Source organism: Odocoileus virginianus, chromosome 7 (assembly GCF_023699985.2).
Source record: "Odocoileus virginianus isolate 20LAN1187 ecotype Illinois chromosome 7, Ovbor_1.2, whole genome shotgun sequence".
Classification (NCBI taxonomy): Eukaryota; Metazoa; Chordata; class Mammalia; order Artiodactyla; family Cervidae; genus Odocoileus; species Odocoileus virginianus.
This window is the reverse complement of record NC_069680.1, coordinates 24,338,164-24,364,402: the sequence shown is the minus strand read 5'-3', so window position 1 is coordinate 24,364,402 and position 26,239 is coordinate 24,338,164. Positions and strand designations below refer to the sequence as shown.

The 26,239-nt window shown below is 50.7% G+C and overlaps 1 protein-coding gene across 21 annotated transcripts in view; it reads right to left on the bottom strand.

The window, feature by feature from the left end:
• Positions 1 to 26,239, bottom strand: part of DMBT1 (deleted in malignant brain tumors 1) — a 61,712-nt gene that overhangs the window by 17,723 nt on the left and 17,750 nt on the right. For 5 of the 21 annotated variants that reach the window (XM_070470343.1, XM_070470344.1, XM_070470345.1 and 2 more), the window contains 27 exons: positions 25,788 to 25,817; positions 25,165 to 25,191; positions 23,801 to 24,124; positions 22,998 to 23,027; positions 22,375 to 22,401; positions 21,006 to 21,329; positions 20,227 to 20,256; positions 18,641 to 18,670; positions 18,018 to 18,044; positions 16,611 to 16,934; positions 16,166 to 16,192; positions 11,727 to 11,759; positions 10,318 to 10,641; positions 9,514 to 9,543; positions 8,889 to 8,915; positions 7,480 to 7,803; positions 7,041 to 7,067; positions 6,410 to 6,442; positions 5,646 to 5,672; positions 5,005 to 5,037; positions 4,198 to 4,224; positions 3,437 to 3,590; positions 2,936 to 3,138; positions 2,220 to 2,540; positions 1,695 to 1,721; positions 1,057 to 1,089; positions 291 to 317 (listed from right to left, as the gene is read on the bottom strand). In XM_070470343.1, coding sequence (XP_070326444.1) covers positions 291 to 317; positions 1,057 to 1,089; positions 1,695 to 1,721; positions 2,220 to 2,540; positions 2,936 to 3,138; positions 3,437 to 3,590; positions 4,198 to 4,224; positions 5,005 to 5,037; positions 5,646 to 5,672; positions 6,410 to 6,442; positions 7,041 to 7,067; positions 7,480 to 7,803; positions 8,889 to 8,915; positions 9,514 to 9,543; positions 10,318 to 10,641; positions 11,727 to 11,759; positions 16,166 to 16,192; positions 16,611 to 16,934; positions 18,018 to 18,044; positions 18,641 to 18,670; positions 20,227 to 20,256; positions 21,006 to 21,329; positions 22,375 to 22,401; positions 22,998 to 23,027; positions 23,801 to 24,124; positions 25,165 to 25,191; positions 25,788 to 25,817 — 2,850 coding nt within the window. The remainder of the gene's footprint in view (positions 1 to 290; positions 318 to 1,056; positions 1,090 to 1,694; positions 1,722 to 2,219; positions 2,541 to 2,935; positions 3,139 to 3,436; positions 3,591 to 4,197; positions 4,225 to 5,004; positions 5,038 to 5,645; positions 5,673 to 6,409; positions 6,443 to 7,040; positions 7,068 to 7,479; positions 7,804 to 8,888; positions 8,916 to 9,513; positions 9,544 to 10,317; positions 10,642 to 11,726; positions 11,760 to 16,165; positions 16,193 to 16,610; positions 16,935 to 18,017; positions 18,045 to 18,640; positions 18,671 to 20,226; positions 20,257 to 21,005; positions 21,330 to 22,374; positions 22,402 to 22,997; positions 23,028 to 23,800; positions 24,125 to 25,164; positions 25,192 to 25,787; positions 25,818 to 26,239) is intronic. The other 16 variants (XM_070470351.1, XM_070470348.1, XM_070470347.1 and 13 more) reach the window with 16 other exon arrangements.

Genomic DNA, 26,239 nt, shown 5'->3' with positions numbered 1-26,239 from the left:
CATGACTAGGACACTTATTTTCACAGAAGTGATCAGAGGACCTAATCCTCTCCACTCCACAGCAGCTCTGAACAGGCACAGGCATCAGGAGGCGGCGGAAGACCAGACGTCTCTCAAGGGAGAGCTGAGTGACAGCCCTGGCCCTGGAGATTCCCCTGGTCACTGATCAGCCTCCAGAGTCCTCAGAGGGAAATGACTCCCCAGGTAGCGTCTGCTCTTCTCCTTCTGGAAACCTGAGAGGGTGGATTCCCAGAGACAAACCTTGGCTGGGTGGGGCTGCCGGGACTCACCGGGAGTGGAGAAGTTGATACTTGGTCCTGCAAGAAAGAGGAAACATGATCAACTTCAGCATCCACGATGGGCTGCAATGAACCCATCAGTTTCCTGAGAGAGATGCTGAGTGCCCGGCCTCTTCATGGCCAGAGAAGGGAGGCCTAGGAGTTGCACTAGGGAGCTGAATAGAAAACATCAATCTCACATATCATTCTTCACAAACAGCAGCAAATATTTGGGCAATTTCGCTCTTACAAACTTGATGTCCCCTCCTCAATGTGAGGGATTGACCTTGCCATTGGGTGTAGACCACCATCATTGATAGAATGGATCACGGGGATGGGGAAGCTTAAAGTTGCTGCTGCTGTAGGCAGCCCAGTGGTGAGGAGGGAAGGATGGTGATGCGGAGGAAAGATCTGGAAGCAGGGTGGGGTAGTGAGCAGTGGTTCATGGCAACCCAGAGGCAGGCTGTTGGGACCTTTTGCTGGGACTGGTGTCCCAGCCGAGGAGTTGGACCTAAACAGGTGGTCAGCATTATCTGGAGACTGACTAGACATAGGAATCTCATCCTGATCAGACTAGTAAAAGACAAAGAAGAGCAGGAGAGAGGCCCAACCCTCCTGGGGTTGGGACATCAGCTGCGGGGACATCATGTGGCAGGACAGTCAGGAGAGGTGAACTCATTGGAGAGTGAGCACCTTGACTACAGCCCGGTACCAGCAGCCAAGCCTGGGAAGAGGAAACCCAAGGCCTGTGGGTCAGATGGAAATATGTGTTACTTACTCTGAGTGGTTGTAGTTGTTGGGGGCCACCAGTCTAGAAAGAAAAGGAAGTGATTTTAGGATGTTGCTGAATAATTTTAAAGTCCATGGTCATCACTTTGGTGGAGAAAGTAAATCCTTGTCCTAACAAGGACGCCTCAGAACTTTGACTATTCCCACCTACAGTGTAACTGGCCACATGTGCTAAGTAGAGAGAAGTTCCCAGCTTATTCAGCAGCAGATATTAACACTGTAGCCTAAGGATCCTTTTGGGGATTGCTTTCAACCTGAAGGAATGGCTTAACAGATAGACATTTGTGAGGCTGTTACTAGGCCATGGTTCTAAAGTGGTTGGCATGACAGTTCTGCTTGCCATGACTAGGACACTTATTTTCACAGAAGTGATCAGAGGACCTAATCCTCTCCACTCCACAGCAGCTCTGAACAGGCACGGGCATCAGGTGGCGGCAGGAGACCAGACGTCTCTCTAGGGAGAGCTTAGTGACAGCCCTGGCCCTGGAGATTCCACTGGTCACTGATCAGCCTCCAGAGTCCTCAGAGGGAAATGACTCCCCCTGAGGAGGCTGTTCTTCTCCTTCTGGAAACCTGAGAAGCGGAATCCCAGAGAGGAGGCTGGCTCGTGGGGCTGCAGGGACTCACCCGGAGTGGAGGAGTTGATCTGTGCATCTGCAAGAAAGAGGAAGCACGATCAGCCTCAGCACCAAGTTGTTATTGCTTAGAGGCTAACTCATCTCAGACACTTTAGGGGCCCCCTGGACTGTAGCCTGCCTGGCTCCTCTGAACATGGGATTCTCCAGGCAAGAGTACTGGAGTGCGTTGCATTTCCTTCTCCAGGGAATATAGCAGAGGCAGGGATCAAACCAGCATCTTCTGCTTTAGGTGAATTCTTTACCCTCTGACCCATGAGGGAAGCCCATAAAGCAAATGGGAGAATAATGAAAGCTGGATACCAGCTGAGTGTTCAGCACAGGACCAGAGATCAAGTGGCCTCTGCAAGGTCTCCTGGAGTGCACAGGTCAAGGGGAACTCTGACAAGCTCCTGCCCACCGCCACGCCCTGAACTAGCCACAGACACCATCAGTCACTGGCCTCCAGTTTCCACTGCTCCAGTTTCCAAAAGCCCCGAGGTGAAAGGAGCCTTCCACATACGACATCACCCAATACCTGAGCAAATGACTCCAGCATCTTCATAGTGGCCACAATTGTGGGAGAACCAGCCTCGGTTCCGGCACTGCCAGAGGTTAGCCTCTGCCCCTGAGCACGCCACGTCGTCCAAGGTGATGGGGCCAGAGCCAGAGCCAAAGTAGGCATTTCCTGGGGCTGAGACTGCAGATCCACAGCCCAGCTGTCTGCACACCACCTGGGCATCTTGAATGTCCCAGTTGTCATCACACACTGTTCCCCACTGGCCACCATGGTAGATTTCCACACGCCCAGCACATGTGGGACGGGAGGAGTTCCAATTCACCAATCTCAAGCTGACGTCTGAAAGACACACGCTCTAAGAGGTGATGACCCCATCCCTCAGCAAACACCCAAAGCCAATTAACCCCTGGTTCTTTCCCCATCCCAAAACCCACCCAGTGACACTGATCAGTGAGTGAACAGCTACACGATCCACCTGGAAGGAGCTCCTGACATCACAGAGCTCAGATCCCTCATTCTCCAGATGTATTCTTTTCCGTATCCACTTCCATATTCTTTCCATACAGTTTATCACAGGTCACAGAATAGAGCTCCCGGTTCTCTACAGTGGGACCTTGCTCATCCACTTGATATGTAGTAGTTTGCATCTGCTAATCCCCAAATCTGCATCCACCCAATCCCCAAACCCCATCCTCTTGGTAACCACGGATCTTTTCTCTATGCCTTGTACTCACCTCTTGGAAAGGAGTTATACCAAGCAGAAAAACCAGTGTTTGGGACACTGCCGTCACTCCGAAATCGAACAGTCAATCGGTTGGAATGAGAAGTGAATATTTCCCTGGTGTAACGACAGATTCTCCTCGCTGAGGCATTGCTGCTCAGTGGTCCATTAAGGATTTCAACATAGTCATAACTGCAGCTACTGTGTGTCTCCAACCTGTATGGAAAAGGGGATTCATGTCAACATCAGAATGTCCGCTGCTCATAAACTTTGTAGATATTTTGGACTTTATGAGAAATGCCCTTGAATCTAAGATCTTCTTCTTGCTCTTCCTTAATCAGATCAAGGGACTGCCTAATATCGAGACTAATACTTCCTGGTGGGGATCAGAGAAACGTGAAATGTAGTCCATGGGACCTGAGAGGGGAAGGCCTCCCAGCCCAGGACCCCACTCAAACCACAGGGTGGTCCATGGAAGACGCCTCCTTCTCCAGGTGGCCTGGGGGTTACTTACTGCAGACTGTCGAAGCCCAGGTTTATGAGGTAGCCGGGGTTCACTTGTATTTCCCAGACACAGTTGGCATTGTTGGGGTAGTATCCAGGGTAGAATGGGCTGGAAAAGTTCCCACTGGCACTGAAGAAGAAGCCGCCACAACCTGGAAAGGAGCCTGCAGAGCGGAGAGAGAGGAACATCCCCGTTGTGATGGGTCTCCGGGGGTGCTGGGACAAGAGATCGTCCTCCGGATGAGTGTCCTCAGGAAGTCCTTTTCCCCCCTGCAGGACTTCTCAGAGCCTTGACCGTTCCCACCTACACGGAGACTGGCCTAAAGGACGGGCGTCCGCAGCAGCACGCCTTTCCATCTTGGGCACCAGGTGTTTTCAAGGCGCCGTAAAGATCATTTGGGGGTTATTCTCAACGTGCAGGAGTATTTAACAGATGAAGGTCTGTAAGGCTGCTTTTGAAAATGGTTTTGAGAATGGTCACAGTTCTGCATGGCATGAGCGGGACACTTATTTTCGCAGAAGTGATCAGAGGCCCCAATCCTCTCTCTCACACTGAACAGGCACAGGCAGCAGGATGTGGCAGGGGACCAGAGGTCTCTCCAGGGAGAGCTGAGTGACAGCGTGGTCCTGGGGACTTGGCAGGTCACTGAACAGACTCGAGTCCTCAGAGAGACATGACTCCCCAGGTGGCGTCTGCTCTTCTCCTTCTGGAAACCTGATAGGGTGGAATCCCAGAGACACACCTGGCTGGGTGGGGCTGCCGGGACTCACCTGGAGTGGAGAAGTTGATTCCTGGTCCTGCAAGAAAGAGGAAGCATGATCAGCTTCAGCATCCACAATGGGCTGCAATGAACCCATCAGTTTCCTGAGAGAGATGCTGAGTGCCCGGCCCCACCATGGCCAGAGAAGGGCAGCCTAATAGTTGAACGAGGGAGCTGAATAGGAAATATCAGTCTCACATATCTGTCTTCACAAACAACAGCAAATATTGGGGCAATTTCACTCTTACAAACTTGACGTCCCCTCCTCGATGTGAGCGACTGACCTTGACATTGGGTGAGAATGAGCATCACTGAGAGAATGGATCATGGGGGTGGGGCAGCCTGAAGCCGCTGCTGCTGTAGGGAGCCAGGTGGTGAGGAAGGAAGGATGGGGATGCGGAGGAAAGATGTGGAGCGGGGTAGGGCAGTGAGAGGTGGTTCAGTGGCAACTCAGAAGCACGTTGTTTGGAGCCTTTGCTGGTGACGCTGAAGCAGAGTCCATCCAGGCTGCACTGACCCACGCCTAGTGTCCTAGCGAGGAGTGGGACCTAACCTGGAGGTCAGCATCGTCAAGAGTCTGACCAGCGATCAGAATCTCAAGCTGGTCAGAATAGTCAAGGACAAAAAGAGTCTGGAGAGATGGCCAACCCTCCTGGGGTTGGGAACATCAGCTTTGGGGATGTCATGTGGCAGGAAAGTCAGGAGAGGTGACCTCATTGAAGGATGAGCACCCTGACTGCAGCCTGGAGACCAGCAGTCAAGCCTGGGGAGAGGAAACCCAAGGCCTGCGAGTCAGGTGGGAATATGTGTTACTTACTCTGAGTGGTTGTAGTTGTTGGGGGCCACCAGTCTAGAAAGAAAAGGAAGTGATTTTAGGATGTTGCTGAATAATTTTAAAGTCCATGGTCATCACTTTGGTGGAGAAAGTAAATCCTTGTCCTAACAAGGACGCCTCAGAACCTTGACTATTCCCACCTACAGTGTAACTGGCCACATGTGCTAAGTAGAGAGAAGTTCCCAGCTTATTCAGCAGCAGATATTAACACTGTAGCCTAAGGATCCTTTTGGGAATTGCTTTCAACCTGAAGGAATGGCTTAACGGATAGACATTCGTGAGGCTGTTACTAGGCCATGGTTCTAAAGTGGTTGGCATGACAGTTCTGCTTGCCATGACTAGGACACTTATTTTCACAGAAGTGATCAGAGGACCTAATCCTCTCCACTCCACAGCAGCTCTGAACAGGCACGGGCATCAGGAGGCGGCAGGAGACCAGACGTCACTCAAGGGAGAGCTTAGTGACAGCCCTGGTCCTGGAGATTCCACTGGTCACTGATCAGCCTCCAGAGTCCTCAGAGGGAAATGACTCCCCAGGTAGCGTCTGCTCTTCTCCTTCTGGAAACCTGAGAGGGTGGATTCCCAGAGACAAACCTTGGCTGGGTGGGGCTGCCGGGACTCACCGGGAGTGGAGAAGTTGATACTTGGTCCTGCAAGAAAGAGGAAACATGATCAACTTCAGCATCCACGATGGGCTGCAATGAACCCATCAGTTTCCTGAGAGAGATGCTGAGTGCCCGGCCTCTTCATGGCCAGAGAAGGGAGGCCTAGGAGTTGCACTAGGGAGCTGAATAGAAAACATCAATCTCACATATCATTCTTCACAAACAGCAGCAAATATTTGGGCAATTTCGCTCTTACAGACTTGATGTCCCCTCCTCAATGTGAGGGATTGACCTTGCCATTGGATGAAGACCACATCATTGATAGAATGGATCACGGGGATGGGGCAGCTTAAAGCAGCTGCTGCTGTAAGCAGCCCGTGGTGAGGAGGGAAGGATGGTGATGCGGAGGAAAGATCTGGAAGCAGGGTGGGGTAGTGAGCAGTGGTTCATGGCAACCCAGAGGCAGGCTGTTGGGACCTTTTGCTGGGACTGGTGTCCCAGCCGAGGAGTTGGACCTAAACAGGTGGTCAGCATTATCTGGAGACTGACTAGACGTAGGAATCTCATCCTGATCAGACTAGTAAAAGACAAAGAAGAGCAGGAGAGAGGCCCAACCCTCCTGGGGTTGGGACATCAGCTGCGGGGACATCATGTGGCAGGACAGTCAGGAGAGGTGAACTCATTGGAGAGTGAGCACCTTGACTACAGCCCGGTACCAGCAGCCAAGCCTGGGAAGAGGAAACCCAAGGCCTGTGGGTCAGGTGGAAATATGTGTTACTTACTCTGAGTGGTTGTGGTTGGTAGGGGCCACCAACCTAGAACAAAAAACAAGTGATTTTAGGATACTGCTGAAAAACTTTAAAGTCCATGGTCATCATATTGGTGGAGAAAGGAAATCCTTGTCCTAATAAGGATGTCTCAGAACCTTGACTATTTCCACCTACAGTGTTACTGGCCACATGGACTAAGCACATAGAAGAAGTTCCCACCTGATTCAGGAGTAGATATTATACTGTGGGAAAAGATCATTTTGGAAAGTGCTTTGAACTGAAGAAATTTTTTAATGGATAGATACTTGCGAGTCTGCTGCTTGGTCATGGTTCTAAAGTGGTCACAGTTCTGCATGGCATGACTCGGATACTTATTTTCATAGAAATGATCAGAGGATCTAATCCTGCTTCCCCTCATAGCAGCTCTGAGCAGATACTGGCAGCAGGAGGTGGCAGGGGACCAGAGGTCGCTCCAGGGACAGCTGAGTGACAGCCCTGGCCCTGGGGATTCCACTGGTCAGTGGAGAGCCTCCAGAGTCCTCCGAGGGAAATGAGTCCCTAGGAAGAGGGTGTTCTTCTTCTCGAAACCTGAGAAGTGGAATCCCAGAGAGGAGTCTCACTGCGTGGGGCAGCCAGAACTCACCTGGAGTTGAGGAGTTGATCTGTGCAGCTGCAACAAAGAGGAAGCATGATCAGCCTCAGCACCCAGGTTCAACGCAAGACACCCATCAGGTCCCTGAGAGAACTGCTGAGTGCCCATCCTTCCATGGCCTGAAAAGGGCAGCCCGGGATTTGTCCAGGAGAGCTGAATATGAAATATCAAGCTCAGACATCAGTCTCCACAACTGAAAAAAGTCTGAGGGGAATTTGCTCTTACAATCTGAAAACACCACCCTGCTCTAGGGGTCCAATACAGAAGGGGCTGCAGTGGATCCATGAAATCCAGGACTGACGTCTATCAGTGATGGAGTCGGTGAAACCACCCAACTTCCATGGAAGCTCAGTGTGATTGAGCCCACTGCAAAGAAGAGCTCTTGTTTGGGAGAAAATCACTCACAAAAATGCAGGTCATAGAAACCAACCTGAGCAGATGACGCTGGCATCCTCATGGTGTCCACAGTTGTGTGTGTTCCAGGGGTTGTGGGAGCAGCTCCACAGGTAAGTCTCGTACCCTGAGCAGCCCACGTCATCCAGGACAATGGGCCCTGAGCCCTGCCCGAACCGGGCACTTCCTGGGGCTGAAACGGCCCAGCCACAGCCCAGCTGCCTGCAGACCACGCTGGCGTCGGTGATGTCCCAACTATCGTCACACACGGTGCCCCAGGAGCCTCGGTACAGGACCTCCACCCGGCCCTGACATCTGTCACCTCCATTCACAAGCCTCAGGGCCAAGCCCGATTCGGTTCCTGGAAGGAGACAGGAAAAGTCACCCTCCTGTTTCTCCTGAAGGAAGAGGCACTGGCGACTGAGATTCAGAATCTTCCAGGGAAAGGCTGCTGAGGACTAGGTAGTGATGTCCCTCAGGCTTGACTGAGCGTGTTCATCACTGTGTATCTCCAGTGTCTGTGTGATAGAAACCTTGGCTGTGGACTGTGGACAGGCTCTGCAGGTTCTCTGATATCTTCCCCAAATTCAGCAATTCAGGGACTGAATCCAATCTCAGGGTGCAGGTGGGAAGAGGGGAAGCCCACAGCCTGCATCCGCAAATTGCATGCCAGACCCCTGGAGAAAATGAGCCTCTGCAGCAGGAGACCACTGACACAGCTTCCCAGTTCCCACCAAGGAGCCAGGTTCAGCCATTCAGCCCTATGTGGGAGCCCACTCCATCAGCCCAAGGTTATTCTGAAGACTTTTCCATTCAATACATATTCAGGTACTTTCACACACAAAGCTTATCTTGAAACCTTTTTTTTTTTCATAAGCTTGAATCCTGAAATAACCTTGGAATTGGTGACTATCATTGGAGGACTTGGAGATGACTGGGGAGAAGGCCTCTATTACCAGCAGGCTGTTCACAATCCCACCAGGAATTTCTGCTCAACATCAAGAATCAAAGACTCTCGCCTCTGTGGCAGGAGACTTGTGGCTGACAAATGCCCCTGGCAGGAAGCAACCTGACAGTGAAGCTCATAAACAAAACCAAGCAGAGGTCAGAAAAGTGCGTGGGGACAAAGAACATTGGGACTTCTGGATCCAGCGCTCCCTAAAGTTTGCCCTATAGCTCAGTATCCTCGACATGTAAGCCGTGGCACCAGCCCCAATTAAGAGAGTGTGAGTGGCCATCCTAATACTTGCAGACAAAAGCGTTCTGAGTGACATATGGCACAACTCATAGGTAAAGTTATCCATAACTCTGGCAAGTGAAGGCAACTGTCCAGAGTAGATGAGGTGGAGAGCTCAGAACCTGGACCCAAGAGGCAAGAACTGCACCCATGTCTGTGGACTGGAGTGTTGCGTGCTGGTAGTTTAGCAGGATCTGAATGATGCTCACCATAGCCAGTTGTCGGATGCCACCAGTCTGGAGGGGAAACAAAGCAGGATTACAAAGAAGGTCAGTAGAACCAAGGTTGGTCTAATAACCTGTCCTGGGATCAGGACAGTGGGGTCTGAGAAGCTCCACGGTCTGGGGGACACAGAGGTCTTTTCTGAGAGTTTGCTGTGAGCCCAGATCATGTCATCAAAGGTACACACTCATCTGAGGAGGTGGCACAGCCCACAGAGCCATCACCATGCCCTGCTGACTGGGTACTTCTTGGTAATAGCATCGCCTACACTCCATCTGGGGTTGAGGACAGGAAAAAGTTCTGTCCTCTTCATACACATAGCTCTTGGTCCAGAGAATATGTTCAAGCAGAAATGACCCCAAGACAGACCACCCTGTTACCCAAAGCTCTGGGGAGACACTATGTAGCCGGGAAGTCCTGAAATCACACTGCCAGTCCAGAGGATGCCAGTGTTACGGCTCATCTGGAACTGTCTACATGCTCTAGAGTGACCAGGACAGGTCCTGAGAGGAGGAGCATCCCCACAGTCCCCTCCTGGGGCTACTGGTTGGGGGCCCTGGGGGTTGCTCAAGGGGAGGGGACATCCCGGAGTCGAGAGGCAGCAGGACTCACCTGGCACAGCCGTGGTCTGGGTCTGGGCAGCTGGGGGAGAGAGAAGGCAGGTCAGACAAGGTGCACAGAAGGGGCTTCACAGGGTCAAAGGGGGGATGCTGAGATGCAGAGCAGCTGAGGTGTCAGTCCGTGCAACCACTCTGCCGTGGAGTGCGGGGCCTCTGCCATCCTCAACCCTGCAGAGAGGCTCCTCCTGAGAGGTCCCGGCAGACCAGCACCCCTTATTTCCAAAGTCAAGGTGATTGACTCTGTGTCTTGATGACACAGTGGATACAGAATCAATCGCCAGACTCCCAGTTTTTATGGATCCACTGACGCAGTGAGACAGGGCTCCAGCTCCAGGTCAAGTCGAATGTGTGATCGGTCAGGCTCGACCTTAGAGGATGACAAGGCAGGGTCTGGCAGGTCACACAGGGCCACTGCCCTGCTCAGAGCAGTCCTGGTGCGCAGACCGTGCTTCCCAGTTCCTTGGAGGGGGCACAGTCCAGGACTCAGGAGGCAGAACCGGGGCCACCGGCAGCCGCAGCCCATGACCTCTGCTCAGAGACCTCCTGGCAGACCTGCTCTCTTTTGCCTTGATTTGCATGTGGCATGGAGCAGAAGGCATAATGTCACTTTCAGTTTGTGTTTCTGTTCTAATTGTCCATCTACATTCCCAAAGGCCAGAAAAAGCTACTATACTAAATATCAAAGCACTAGAGGATTTCAAGGAAAAGGGAAACGTAGAGAATTCTTCTTAAGGGGATCAGAAAGTAAGCAAGAAACCACACGCAGAGAAGCATCCCCAGCTTGTTTGAGACCCACCCGAGCAGATGACGCTGGCGTCCTCGCTATGTTGGCAGTTGTGTGTGTTCCAGGGGTTGTGGGAGCAGCTCCACAGGTACGTCTCATGCCCCGAGCAGCCCACTTCGTCCAGGACAATGGGCCCTGAGCCCTGCCCGAACCGGGCACTTCCTGGGGCTGAAATGGCCCAGCCACATTCCAGCTGCCTGCAGACCACATTGGCATCGTTGGTGTCCCAGCTGTCGTCACACACAGTGCCCCAGGAGCCTCCGTAGAGGACCTCCACCCGGCCCTGACACCTGTCACCTCCGTTCACCAGCCTCAGGGCCAAGCCCGATTCGGTTCCTGGAAGGAGACAGGAAAAGTCACCCTCCTGTTTCTCTTGAAGGAAAAGGTGCTTCGGACCTAGATTCAGATTTCTTCCAGCGAAAGACTGCTGAGGTCTAGGTTATTGATGTCCATAAGGACTTGACTGAGCGTGTTCATCACTGTTTATCTCCAGTGTCTGTGTGATAGAAAACTTGACTGTGGACTGTGGACTAGCTCTGTAGGTTCTCTGATGGCATCCCCAAATTCAGCAATTCAGGGGCTGAATCTTGTCTCAGGATGCAGGTGGGAAGAGGGGAAGCCCACAGCCTGCATCCGCAAATTACATCCCAGACGTCTGGGATAGAATGAGCCTCTGCAGCAGGAGACCACTGACACAGCTTCCCAGTTCCCACTAAGGTGCCGAGTTCGGCCTTTCACCCCTACGTGGGAACCCACTCCTTCAGCCCAAGGTTATTCTGGAGACTTATCCATTCATACATATTCAGGTCACTTTCACACACAAAGCTTATCTTGTATCTTTTTTTTTTAAGCTTGAATCTTGAAATAACCTTGGAATTGGTGACTATCATTGGAGGACTTGGAGACGACTGGGGAGAAGTCACCTATTACCAACAGGCTGTTCACAGTCCTGCCAGGAATTTCTGCTCAACATCAAGAACCAAAGACTCTCGCCTCTGTGGCAGGAGACTTGCGGCTGACAAGTGCCCCTGGCAGGAAGCAACCTGACGGTGAAGCTCATAAACAAAACCGAGCAGAGGTCAGAAAAGTGCGTGAGGACAAAGAACATTGGGACTTCTGGATTCAGCGCTCCCTGAAGGTTGCCCTATATAGCTCAGTATCCTCGATATGTAAGCCGTGGCACCAGCCCCAATTAAGAGAGTGTGAGTGGCCATCCTAATACTTGCAGACAAAAGCGTTCTGAGTGACACAGGCCACAACTCATAGGTAAAGTTATCCATAACTCTGGCAAGTGAAGGCAACTGTCCAGAGTAGATGAGGTGAGCTCAGAACCTGGACCCAAGAGGAAGAACTGCACCCATGTCTCTGAATTGGAATGAATCCCCAGGCCTGTGGGTCAGGTGGAAAAATGTGTTACTTACTCAGAGCGGCTGTACTTGTTGCGGGCCGCCAATCTAGAAAGAAAACCAAGTGATTTTAGGATGCTGCTGAAAATTTTTAAATTCCATGGTCATCATTTTGGCAGAGAAAGTAAATCCTTGTCCTAATAAGGTCATCTCAGAACCTTGACTATTCCCACCTACAGTGTAACTGGCCATATGGAATCAGCACATAGAAGTTCCCATCTTATTCAGCATCAGATATTATCACTGTGGCTAAAGGATAATTTTGGGAATTGCTTTCAACATGAAGGAATTTTTTAACAGACAGACATTTGTGAGTCTGCTACTCGGTCATCCTTCCAACATGGTCATAGCTCTGCATGGCATGACTGGTACACTTATTTTCATAGAAATGATCACAGGTCCTAATCCTGTCTCCCCTCACAGCAGCTCTGAACAGGCACAGGCAGCAGGAGGTGGCGGGGGACCAGAGGCCCCTCCAGGGACAGCTGAGTGACAGCCCTGGTCCTGGGGATTCCACTGGTCACCGGACAGCGTTGGGGTCCTTTAATGGACCAGAACCTGGTGGTCCGGAGCCAACGATAGGAAAGTGAAAGAAGGAAAGAGGCTAATATTCCCTGGGTTACGCAGCCATCCTTCATGCTCCAGGGAATCAGCCAGAAAGAGAGAGAGAGAGAAGGAAGGACATGGGGACCCAAGTCTCTGGTGGAACAAGGGTGCTTTATTGAATTTTGTGTGAGTATACATACCGTTTTACAAGGTAGCTTCTTCAGATAAAGATCAAAAGACCAGAAATTACAAGTTACCAAGGAAACAAGGAGCAATAGAAGCCACAGGCCATAAGGCAACCCATATCAAAAGTGGGTCATAGATAATCCCTTTCAGCATATGGAAAAGCTAATGAAGGAAATCCTATGCAAGCATCCCATCACAGAGATCTCAGTCCTGGGAGCGGCTTATCTGCCCCTCTCGCTCCTGACAGGAACTGATGAGGAACAGAGGGCTCAAGAGAGATAGGAAACAGCACACAGGAATCCTACTGTTAAACATTCCCTGACAATTCCCCCTATTTTATTATATTTGTAAAAAAATGTCCCGACCATTTGAATTTATTTAGTTTTAACAATTTTTGCAGAAAGGCAATGGTAAACAACAAATATAATTGCCAAGACAATTGCCAGAGTTACAGTTCCAGACCCGATGCTGTGGGTGATGCTTTGAAACCATCTTTGTGGGTCTAACCCAGATAATTGATCAGGTAGTTGGTCAGATAAAATTTCCATATTGCTGGATAAGGGCAGACTTTTAGAGAAGGTTTCAAAGATTTCTTTGTGCAATAATTGTACATTCAGAGAGGCATTATCAAGTATATTTTGTAAATGAAATTTGACTTGCTCCCAGTTATAGGCACTATGATTGAATTGAAAAGGAGTAACACAAAATTGAGTAGAATTCCAATCACATTTTGGTATCACTTCTTTTTGTACATCTATTAATTGATCTTCAACCCATTTGATGGCTGTTTTTAGTTCCTGTATGTCATTTTGAATATCCTCATCTATCTGAGCCTAAGTGGCCCACATAGTGTGAGCATCTTTAGTCCAATCTTGGATAAAATTATGTGTTTAAATTGAGGTTTGTAAAGCAACGCCAGTGATGGCAGCAGTGGTGCAAATAGCTGTTAATCCCCAAATGCCAAGAATCAGCCATCCAATGAATCATTCAGATCATCGGAGTAATTTAATAAGTAACTGGGAAGCAAGCCCGGCCATGGGACCTTCTTCCCAGGGCCATGGGAGATTTACTGGTAACCACAAATTATGTCGAGATTGAAGAATCAAAACGAATTCATTTCTTAAGGAAATAGAAGAGTTAAGACAGGTATACAATTTGCAATTTACACAAGTTACAGAATGTAAAGTCTTATTGAATTGTAAGTTTCCTATGGCTAAAACAAAAGGAAGGGGAATATAAGCTTGTATGAAATATGATTGTGTTTTTGATCTGTACTGCCGAATCTGCCTGTCCGTACATCATTAGAGAAGTTAATAGAATTGTAAGGCAAAAGCAGTAATTGAGCAATTTTGTCCCCCCTTTTGTATTGCCATAAAATCTGAACTGACATCACAATTTGAATTTCTCCTTTATAAATTGAATCAATTATTCCAGGCCGAACAGTAATTCCTTTAGAAATCAAACTGGATCAGCCAAGTAAAAGACCGAAGGTTTGTGGGGGCAGAATTTTGGAGGTTTTTTATTAGCTTTCTTAGGGCAATCCCTTTTTAAATGGTTCTTATCCCAGCATATAAAACATCCCTCATTTCCCTTTTTAAAGCAAGCAGCCATTGTTTCAGGTGGCATTTGCAGTTTTTGAGTTTCTGATCCTAGATTGCGACAAGCCTTCAAATAATCAATAATAGTCCCTGTCTCACGAATTGGGGCTATAGCCTTTTGACATTCCTGATTTGCATTTTCATAAGCAAGTTAATTTCTCTAATTGCCTTTTAGGTTTTTCTCCGATTATAGTATGGGAAATAGCAGTTTCTAATCTAGCTAAAAAATCAGCATAAGTTTCATTAGGTCCTTGTAATATTTTAGTGTAGCTACCTGTAGGCTCTCCTTGAGGAGTAATTCTATCCCAAGCTTCAAGGGCCACTGTTTTTAATTGTTCATGCAACAAAGGAGGGCACTGTATTTGAGCTTCTATAGCATCAAATTGCCCGTGGCAGTTAACATTTCAAAAGTAATTTGATTTGGGGGAGCACCAGCTCGAGTGTTTTTGTTAGCATGATCTCTGGCTATATCTTAAAACCACATTGTCCATTGAAGATATTCTCCTGGTTTAAGGAGAGCTTTTATTAAAGTTCGCCAATCATAGGGAATAAAGGTTCCAATAGAAGACACCATAGCATTTAGAATTTCTCTAGTAAAAGGCGAATGTGGGCCATACATATTTACAGACTTTTTCATTTGTTGCATGTGAAAAAAGTTAATACCTTCATATTGAGGTATTATTTGCCCTTGAGAGTTAGCATTTCTTAAAACTGGGAAGGCAGAAAAACCATCGGCTTCAGAGACTTGTAATTGCAAAGCCAGGAATTCAGAGAGCCTCTGTCAAGAAGGAGAGTGAGTAGGTAGCAATTTTTTGCAAATATGAGTTTGTGATAAGGACTTATCATTATTATCCAGAAAAGTATTGCCAGTTTTGGCGTCAAAAAGTATCTCCAGAGAGTCGTCAGAATCATTAGGTTCTAGCAAAGGAGAGACTTTTGGATTCGCGCCTGTTGGCAGAGGAGGAGCATTTGGAGCAGCCGGGGCAGGGCTTGCAGGAAAATTCTGAAATACTTAATGTTGTTCTAATTGGGTCTTTTGTAAAGTTTCATCATCTAATTCATATTCATGGAATAAGTGTTCTGTCTGTTGTCGAATATCGGGAGGGTGAGAATTGCCTTGAAATGGCGGAATTACAGCTTTAATGAGAGCCCACAGGGGCCATAAATAAATTGGAATATTTTTTCCCCGTCTGGCGGCTTGTTCAACATTCTCTTTGACCTAGTGCCAAATTTCTAAATCAAAACTGCCTTCATCAGGGAACCAGGGATTATGTTCAACTATTGTTTGAAGGCAAGCCTCTACTCAGCGCGAAACTGAAAGCCCCTGAATTTTAAATAAATGACGAAGTAAAGTAGAAAAGTGAGGGGGCTCTCCAGCCATTTGACCCATGGCCTTGTATTTACCGGCCTCAATAGGCCCTGAGTCACTCCGTGCAAAGTGCCGCGTATACCAGGCCCCTGTTCTGGCCACCACTTGTTGGGGTCCTTTAATGGACCAGAACCTGGTGGTCCAGAGTAGACGATAAGAAAGTGAAAGAAGGAAAGAGGCTAATATTCCCTGGGTTACGCAGCCAGCCTTCGCGCTCCAGGGAATCAGCCAGAAATAGAGAGAGAGAGAGAGAAGGAAGGACATGGGGACCCAAGTCTGGTGGAACAAGGGTGCTTTATTGAATTTTGTGTGAGTATACATACCGTTTTACAAGGTAGCTTCTTCAGATAAAGATCAAAAGACCAGAAATTAAGTTACCAAGGAAACAAGGAGCAATAGAGGCCACAATGCCAAAAGGCAACCCATATCAAAAGAGGGTCATAGATAATCCCTTTCAGCAAATGGAAAAGCTAATGAAGGAAATCCTATGCAAGCATCCCATCACAGAGATCTCAGTCCTGGGAGTGGCTTATCTGCTCCTCTCCCTCCTGACAGGAACTGATGAGGAACAGAGGGCTCAAGAGAGATAGGAAACAGCGCACAGGAGTCTTACTGTTAAACATTCCCTGACAGACAGCCTCCAGAGTCCTCAGAGGGAAATGACTAGCCAGGTAGCTGCTGTTCTTCTCCTTCTGGAAAACTGAAGGGCGGAATCCCAGAGGGGGGTGTGGCTGGGTGGGACTGCAGGGACTCACCTGGAGAAGGGGAGGTGATCTGTGCAGCTGCAAGAAGGAGGAAGCATGGTTAGCCTGAGCACCCAGGGTGGAATGCAAAAAACCCGTCAGGTCCCTGAGAGAGAGACGCTGAGTGCCCAGACCCTCCATGGCCTGAAAAAAAAACGGCCTGGGTATTGTCCAGGAGAAATGAATATGAAATATCAAGGTCAGACATCAGACTCCACAATTTAAAAAAGTCTGAGGGGAATTTGCTCTCCCAACCTATAATCACACCCCTGCTCTGGGGGTCCAATACAGAAGGGGCTGCAGTGGATCCATGAAATCCGGGACTGACATCTATCAATGATGGAGTCAGTGAAACCACCCAACTTCCATGGAAGCTCAGTGTGATTGCGCCCAGTGCAAAGAAGAGCTCTTGTTTGGGAGAAAATCACTCACAAAAATGCAGGTCATAGAAACCAACCTGAGCAGATGACGCTGGCGTCCTCATGGTGTCCACAGTTGTGTGTATTCCAGGGGTTGTGGGAGCAGCTCCACAGGTAAGTCTCGTACCCTGAGCAGCCCACGTCATCCAGGACAATGGGCCCTGAGCCCTGACCGAACCGGGCACTTCCTGGGGCTGAAACGGCCCAGCCACAGCCCAGCTGCCTGCAGACCACGTTGGCGTCAGTGGTGTCCCAACTATCGTCACACACGGTGCCCCAGGAGCCTCGGTACAGGACCTCCACCCGGCCCTGACACCTGTCACCTCCGTTCACAAGCCTCAGGGCCAAGCCCGATTCGGTTCCTGGAAGGAGATAGGAAAAGTCACCCTCCTGTTTCTCCTGAAGGAAGAGGCACTGGCGACTGAGATTCAGAATCTTCCAGGGAAAGACTGCTGAGGGCCAGGTAGTGATGTCCCTCAGGCTTGACTGAGCGTGTTCATCACTGTGTATCTCCAGTGTCTGTGTGATAGAAACCTTGGCTGTGGACTGTGGACTGTGGACGGTCTCTGCAGGTTCTCTGATAGCATCCCCAAGTTCAGCAATTCAGGAACTGAATCCTGTCTCAGGAAGCAAGTGGGAAGAGGGGAAGCCCACAGCCTGCATCCGCAAATTACATCCCAGACCTCTGGGATAGAATGAGCCTCTGCAGCAGGAGACCACTGACACAGCTTCCCAGTTCCCACCAAGGAGCCAGGTTCAGCCATTCAGCCCTATGTGGGAGCCCACTCCATCAGCCCAAGGTTATTCTGAAGACTTTTCCATTCAATACGTATTCAGATACTCATACAAAACGTGTAGCTTGATTTTTTTTTTTAAGCTTGAATCCTGAAATAACCCTGGAATTGGTGACTATCATTGGAGGACTTGGAGATGACTGGAGAGAAGGCCCCTATTACCAGCAGGCTATTTACAACCACTCCAGGACTTTTGCTCAACATCAAGAATCAAAGACTCTTTCCTCCTGTGCAGGAGACTTGTGGCTGACAAATGCCCCTGGCAGGAAGCAACCTGACAGTGAAGCTCATAAACAAAACCAAGCAGAGGTCAGAAAAGTGCGTGGGGACAAAGAACATTGGGACTTCTGGATTCAGCGCTCCCTGAAGTTTGCCCTACAGCTCAGTATCCTCAATATGTAAGCCGTGGCACCAGCCCCAATTAAGAGAGTGTGAGTGGCCATCCTAATACTTGCAGACAAAAGTGTTCTGAGTGACATATGGCACAACTCGTAGGTAAAGTTATCCATAACTCTGGCAAGTGAAGGCAACCGTCCAGAGTAGATGAGGTGGAGAGCTCAGAACCTGGACCCAAGAGGCAAGAACTGCACCCATGTCTGTGGACTGGAGTGTTGTGTGCTGGTAGTTTAGCAGGATCTGAATGATGCTCACCATAGCCAGTTGTCGGATACCACCAGTCTGGAGGGGAAACAGAGCAGGATTACAAAGAAGGTCGGTAGAATCAAGGTTGGTCTAATAACCTGTCCTGGGATCAGGACAGTGGGGTCTGAGAAGCTCCACGGTCTGGGGGACACAGAGGTCTTTTCTGAGAGTTTGCTGTGAGCCCAGATCATGTCATCAAAGGTACACACTCATCTGAGGAGGTGGCACAGCCCACAGAGCCATCACCATGCCCTGCTGACTGGGTACTTCTTGGTAATAGCATCACCTAGACTCCATCTGGGGTTGAGGACAGGAAAAAGTTCTGTCCTCTTCATACACATAGCTCTTGGTCCAGAGAATATGTTCAAGCAGAAATGACCCCAAGACAGACCACCCTGTTACCCAAAGCTCTGGGGAGACACTATGTAGCCAGGAAGTCCTGAAATCACACTGCCAGTCCAGAGGATGCCAGTGTTACGGCTCATCTGGAACTGTCTTTGTGGTCCAGAGTGACCACGGCAGGTGCTGAGAGGTGGAAAACCTCCTCAGTCGCCTCCTGGGGCTGCTGATGGGGTCCCTGGGGGTGACTGTGGGGGAGGGGCATCCCGGAGTCGAGAGGCAGCAGGACTCACCTGGCACAGCTGTGGTCTGGGTCTGGGTAGCTGGAGGAGAGAGAAGGCAGGTCAGACACAGTGCACAGAAGGGGCTTCACGTGGGTCGAGGGGGCGATGCTAAGCTGCAGAGCAGCTGAGGTGTCAGTCCAGGCACCCACTCTGCCATGGAGGGAGGGGCCTCTGCCATCCTCAACCCTGCAGAGAGGCTCCTCCTGAGATGTTCCAGCAGACCAGCATCTCTTATTTCCAATATCAAGGTAACTGACTCTATGTCTTGGTGACAGAGTGGACCCGAAGCCAATCGTCAGCCTCACAGCTTTTATGGATCCAGTGAGGCAGTGAGACAGGGCTCCAGCTCCAGGTCAAGTCCCGAGTGTGATCTGTCAGCCTCGGCCTTAGGGGATGACAAGTTGGTGCCTGGCAGGTCACACAGGGCCCACTGCCCTGCTCACACAGACCTGGTACCCAGACCGTGCTTCCCAGTTCCTTGGAGGGGCCACGGTCCAGGACTCAGGAGGAAGAACCTGAGTCTGCCAGTCTCTCCAGGACTTGTCAGCTGAAGGTCTAGAACAAAGAGGCTCTTTCTTGCTGTTGGGATGTAGACTTGGGGCTGACCCCTGCCTCCATCACAGGAAGTAAAGTTAGAGTGAAGCCCAAACACATAAAAATCAGAGGTATAAAAAGTGGTTAAGACAGGTAGTCCTGGAACCTCTGCATCCAGCTGTACCTGAAGACAGAACTAGGACTAAATGTCTTAGACATGAACGTCACTAGGTCCTAGTCCAGCTTGAGTGTCAGTTGAAATCCTACGAAACTGAAACAGCCTATTTAATACATTCTCTAATGGATAGGTGAAGGCCATCCTCAGTTCTGATGAGCAGAGGGAATCCCTGACATTGAATGAGGTGGTGAACACAGAGCTTTAAGCCAAGATTTAGACATTGAACACTGAGAGTTCGGCAGCATCCAAGTGACGCTCACTGTAATTAGTTGTCGGATACCACCAGTCTGGAGGGAAAACAAAGCAGGATTACAATGAAGGTTAGTAGAATCAAGGTTGGTCTAGTTCGTATGGTCGGGATCAGGACAGTGGGACCTGAGGGACGCCATGGTCTGGGGAGAAGAAGCGTTTTCTGTGAGTTTTCTGTGAGCCCAGATCATGTCATCAAGGGTACACACTCATCTGAGGAGGTGGCACAGCCCACAGAGCCATCACCATGCCCTGCTGACTGGGTACTTCTTGGTAATAGCATCACCTAGACTCCATCTGGGGTTGAGGACAGGAAAAAGTTCTGTCCTCTTCATACACATAGCTCTTGGTCCAGAGAATTCACTCAAACAGAAATGACCCCAGGACAGACCACCCTGTCACCCAAAACTCTGGGGAGACACTGTGTAGCCAGGAAGTCCGGAAATCACTGAGCCGGGCCAGAGGATGCCTGTGTTATGACTCATCTGGAACCATTTACGTGCTCTAGAGTGACCAGGACAGGTACTGAGAGGTGGAAAACCTCCTCAGTCCCCTCCTGGGGCTACTGGTTGGGGGCCATGGGGGTGACTGCGGGGGAGAGCACATCCTTGGGTAAAGAGGCAGCAGGACTCACCTGGCACAGCCGTGGTCTGGGTCTGGGCAGCTGGGGGAGAGAGAAGGCAGGTCAGAAAAGGTGCACAGAAGGGGCTTCACAGGGTCAAAGGGGGGATGCTGAGATGCAGAGCAGCTGAGGTGTCAGTCCGTGCACCTGCTCTGCCACGGAGGGTGGGGCCTCTGCCATTCTCAACCTTCCAAAGAGTCTCCTCCTGAGAGGTCCCAGCAGACCAGCACCCCTTATTTACAATGTCAAGGTGACTGACTCTGTGTTTTGATGACACAGTGGATCCAGAATCAATTGCCAGGCTCCCAGCTTTTATGGATCCACTGAGGCAGTGACACAGGGCTCCAGCTCTAGGTCAAGTCCCGAGTGTGATCTGTCAGGCTCGACCTTCAGGGATGACATGCCGGTGCCCGGCAGGTCACACAGGGCTCACTGTCGTGTGAGCTTCCCAGTTCCTTGGAGGGGCCTCGGTCCAGGACTCAGGAGGCAGAACCAGGGCCACCGGCAGCCCCAGCCCATGACCTCTGCTCAGAGACCTCCTGGCAGACCTGCCCTCTTTTGCCTCTGGTTTGCACTGTGGCATGGAGCGACATGTCACTCTCCATTTGTTTCTTATTTGTTGTAATTCTCCATCTACATACCCAGGGGCCAGACTAAGCTAATATACTAAATAAGCAAAGCACTAGAGGATTTCAAGGGAAAGGGAATTGTAGAGAATGCTTCTCAGGGGATTCATAAAGGAAGCGAGAAGCCACACCCACAGAAGCCCAGCCAGCCTATTTGAGACCCACCCGAGCAGATGACGCTGGCGTCCTTGCTGTGTGCGCAATTGTGTGTGTTCCAGGGGTTGTGGGAGCAGCTCCACAGGTACGTCTCGTGCCCCGAGCAGCCCACTTCGTCCAGGACAATAGGCCCTGAGCCCTGCCCGAACCGGGCATTTCCTGGGGCTGAAACGGCCCAGCCACATTCCAGCTGCCTGCAGACCACGTTGGCATCGGTGGTGTCCCAGCTGTCATCACACACGGTGCCCCAGGAGCCTCCATACAGGACCTCCACCCGGCCCTGACACCTGTCACCTCCGTTCACCAGCCTCAGGGCCAAGCCCGATTCGGTTCCTGGAAGGAGATAGGAAAAGTCACTCTTTGTCTCCTGAAGGAAGGAGTTCTGATGTCTGGGTGAGTTTTGTAAATCTTCTGAGGAAGGAGACTGAGTCTAGGTCTTGTTCCTTATCCAGAGCACTTGACTGAAGTCTGGCCACCATTGCTGACCCACCAGCGACGGTGTCAGAGAACCACGGCTGTGTGCTGCGGTATGCGTATTCTCTGACTGGTTCCCCACAACAGCAGCAACTCTGGAGCAGAGCTCAGCCTTGGGATGCCAGATGGAGAGGGGTGCCCACGTCCTGCATCCCTAGTGAGCCCTGGGATGGACAGAAGCCCGTGCATCAGGGTACCTGCAGACACAGCTCCCAGCCCCCACCGGTTGCCTCTTTCTGCTGCTCACCCGACTCGGGTCTCTACCTCACTTGACGCGAGGTTGCTCTGAAGGTTTGCTTTCCACTGAACTCTTTCCATGTGGTTTTCAAACGCAAAACTTAGCCTGGATCTAAAATAAACCATGGACCCTCTCCCTATCACCAGAGTACATGGAGATGATGGGGGGAACGGCACCTATTGCCAGCAGGCTGCTCTCAGTCTCTCCAAGACTTGTCATCAGAAGGTCTAGACCAAAGGGACTCTCTCTTCCTGTTGGGATGTAGACTTGGGGCTGACCCCTGCCCTCATCACAGGAAGTAAAGTTAGAGTGAAGCCCAAACACATAAAAAAGCAGAGGTATAAAAAGTGGCTAAGACAGGTAGTCCTGGAACCTCTGGATCCAGCTGTACCTAAAGATAGAACTATGACTAAATGTCTTAGACATGGAAGTAACTGAGTCCTCGTCAAGCTTAAGTGAGTGTCCGTTGAAATCCTACCACTTGCGAGCTAAAACAGCCTATTTAATACATTCTCTAAAGGATAGGTGAAGATTATCCACAGTTTTGATGAGTAGAGGAAATCTCCGACACTGAATGGGGTGGTGTACACAGAGCCTTCACCCAAGATTTAGACGTTGAGTGGAGTATGAACACTGATAGTTCAGTAGGATCCAAGTGATGCTCACCATAATTAGTTGTCGGATACCACCAATCTGGAGGGGAAACAAAGCAGTATTACAAAGAAGGTCGGTAGAATCAAGGTTGGTCTAGTGACCTGTAACCGGGATCAGGACAGTGGGGTCTGAGGAGCTCCATGGTCCAGGGAGAAGAGGCCTTTACTGAGAGTTTGCTGTGAGTCCAGATCACGTCATCAAAGGTACACACTCATCTGAGGAGGTGGCACAGCCCACAGAGCCATCACCATGCCCTGCTGACTGGGTACTTCTTGGTAATAGCATCGCCTAGACTCCGTCTGGGGTGAAGGACAGGAAAATGCTCTGTCCTCCGGCATACATAACTCTCAGTCCAGAGAATATGCTCAAGCAGAAATGACCCCAGGACAGACCACCCCGTCACCCAAAGCTCTGGGGACATACTGTGCAGCCAGGAAGTCCTGAAATCACTGAGCCAGGCCAGAGGATGCCTGTGTTATGGCTCATCTGGAACCATTTACATGCTCTAGAGTGATCACGGCAGGTACTGAGAGGTGGAAATCCTCCTCAGTCTCCTCCTGGGGCTGCTGGATGGGGGCCCTGGGGGTTGCTCAAGGGGAGGGGACATCCCGGAGTCAAGAGGCAGCAGGACTCACCTGGCACAGCCGTGGTCTGGGTCTGGGCAGCTGGGGGAGAGAGAAGGCAGGTCAGACAAGGTGCAGAGAAGGGGCTCCACGGGGGCAAAGGGGGGATGCTGAGATGCAGAGCAGCTGAGGTGTCAGTCCGTGCACCTGCTCTGCCGAGGAGGGTGGGGCCTCTGCCATTCTCAACCCTCCAAAGAGTCTCCTGCTGAGAGGTCCCAGCAGACCAGCACCCCTTATTTCCAATGTCAAGGTGACTGACTCTGTGTTTTGATGACACAGTGGATACAGAATCAATTGCCAGGCTCCCAGCTTTTATGGATCCACTGAGGCAGTGACACAGGGCTCCAGCTCTAGGTCAAGTCCCGAGTGTGATCTGTCAGGCTCGACCTTCGGGGATGACATGCCGGTGCCCGGCAGGTCACACAGGGCTCACTGCCCTGCTCACACAGACCTGGTGCCCAGACCATGCTTCTCAGTTCCTTGGAGGGGCCACGGTCCAGGACTCAGGAGGCAGAACCGGGGCCACCGGCAGCCCCAGCCCATGACCTCTGCTCAGAGACCTCCTGGCAGACCTGCCCTCTTTTGCCTCTGGTTTGCACTGTGGCATGGAGCGACATGTCACTCTCCATTTGTTTCTTATTTGTTGTAATTCTCCATCTACATACCCAGGGGCCAGACTAAGCTAATATACTAAATAAGCAAAGCACTAGAGGATTTCAAGAGAAAGGGAATTGTAGAGAATGCTTCTCAGGGGATTCATAAAGGAAGCGAGAAGCCACATCCACAGAAGCCCAGCCAGCCTGTTTGAGACCCACCCGAGCAGATGACGCTGGCGTCCTCGCTGTGTGCGCAATTGTGTGTGTTCCAGGGGCTGTGGGAGCAGCTCCACAGGTACGTCTCGTGCCCCGAGCAGCCCACGTCGTCCAGGACAATGGGCCCTGAGCCCTGACCGAACCGGGCATTTCCTGGGGCTGAAATGGCCCAGCCACAGCCCAGCTGCCTGCAGACCACGTTGGCATCGGTGGTGTCCCAGCTGTCGTCACACACGGTGCCCCAGGAGCCTCCATACAGGACCTCCACCCGGCCCTGACACCTGTCACCTCCGTTCACCAGCCTTAAGGCCAAACCCGATTCGGTTCCTGGAAGGAGATAGGAAAAGTCACTCTTTGTCTCCTGAAGGAAGGAGTTCTGATGTCTGGGTGAGTTTTGTAAATCTTCTGAGGAAGGAGACTGAGTCTAGGTCTTGTTCCTTATCCAGACCACTTGACTGAAGTCTGGCCACCATTGCTGACCCACCAGCGACGGTGTCAGAGAACCACGGGTGTGTGCTGCGGTATGCGTATTCTCTGACTGGTTCCCCACAACAGCAGCAACTCTGGAGCAGAGCTCAGCCTTGGGATGCCAGATGGAGAGGGGTGCCCACGTCCTGCATCCCTAGTGAGCCCTGGGACGGACAGAAGCCCGTGCATCAGGGTACCTGCAGACACAGCTCCCAGCCCCCACCGATTGCCTCTTTCTGCTGCTCACCCGACTCGAGTCTCTACCTCACTTGACGCGAGGTTGCTCTGAAGGTTTGCTTTCCACTGAACTCTTTCCATGTGGTTTTCAAACGCAAAACTTAGCCTGGATCTAAAATAAACCATGGACCCTCTCCCTATCACCAGAGTACATGGAGATGATGGGGGGAACGGCACCTATTGCCAGCAGGCTGCTCTCAGTCTCTCCAAGACTTGTCATCAGAAGGTCTAGACCAAAGGGACTCTTTCTTCCTGTTGGGATGTAGACTTGGGGCTGACCCCTCATCACAGGAAGTAAAGTTAGAGTGAAGCCCAAACACATAAAAAAGCAGAGGTATAAAAAGTGGCTAAGACAGGTAGTCCTGGAACCTCTGGATCCAGCTGTACCTAAAGATAGAACTATGACTAAATGTCTTAGACATGGAAGTAACTGAGTCCTCGTCAAGCTTAAGTGAGTGTCCGTTGAAATCCTACCACTTGCGAGCTAAAACAGCCTATTTAATACATTCTCTAAAGGATAGGTGAAGGTTATCCACAGTTTTGATGAGTAGAGGAAATCTCCGACACTGAATGGGGTGGTGTACCCAGAGCCTTCACCCAAGATTTAGACGTTGAGTGGAGTATGAACACTGATAGTTCAGTAGGATCCAAGTGATGCTCACCATAATTAGTTGTCGGATACCACCAATCTGGAGGGGAAACAAAGCAGTATTACAAAGAAGGTCGGTAGAATCAAGGTTGGTCTAGTGACCTGTAACCGGGATCAGGACATTGGGGTCTGAGGAGCTCCATGGTCCAGGGAGAAGAGGCCTTTTCTGAGAGTTTGCTGTGAGTCCAGATCACGTCATCAAAGGTACACACTCATCTGAGGAGGTGGCACAGCCCACAGAGCCATCACCATGCCCTGCTGACTGGGTACTTCTTGGTAATAGCATCGCCTAGACTCCGTCTGGGGTGAAGGACAGGAAAATGCTCTGTCCTCCGGCATACTTAACTCTCAGTCCAGAGAATATGTTCAAGCAGAAATGACCCCAGGACAGACCACCCCGTCACCCAAAGCTCTGGGGACATACTGTGCAGCCAGGAAGTCCTGAAATCACTGAGCCAGGCCAGAGGATGCCTGTGTTATGGCTCATCTGGAACCATTTACATGCTCTAGAGTGATCACGGCAGGTACTGAGAGGTGGAAATCCTCCTCAGTCTCCTCCTGGGGCTGCTGGTTGGGGGTCCTGGGGGTTGCTCAAGGGGAGGGGACATCCCGGAGTCAAGAGGCAGCAGGGCTCACCTGGCACAGCCGTGGTCTGGGTCTGGGCAGCTGCGGGAGAGAGAAGGCAGGTCAGACAAGGTGCAGAGAAGGGGCTCCACGGGGGCAAAGGGGGGATGCTGAGACGCAGAGCAGCTGAGGTGTCAGTCCGTGCAACCACTCTGCCGTGGAGTGCGGGGCCTCTGCCATCCTCAACCCTCCAAAGAGTCTCCTGCTGAGAGGTCCCAGCAGACCAACACCCCTTATTTACAATGTCAAGGTGATTGACTGTGTCTTGATGACACAGTGGATCCAGAATCAATCTCCAGGCTCCCAGCTTTTATGGATCCACTGAGGCAGTGAGACAGGGCTCCAGCTCCAGGTCAAGTTCGTGTGTGGTCTGTAAGGCTCAACTTAGGGGATGACAAGTCTGTGCCCAGGAGGTCACACAGGGCCACTGCCTTGCTCACAGCAGTCCTGGTGCCCAGACCGTG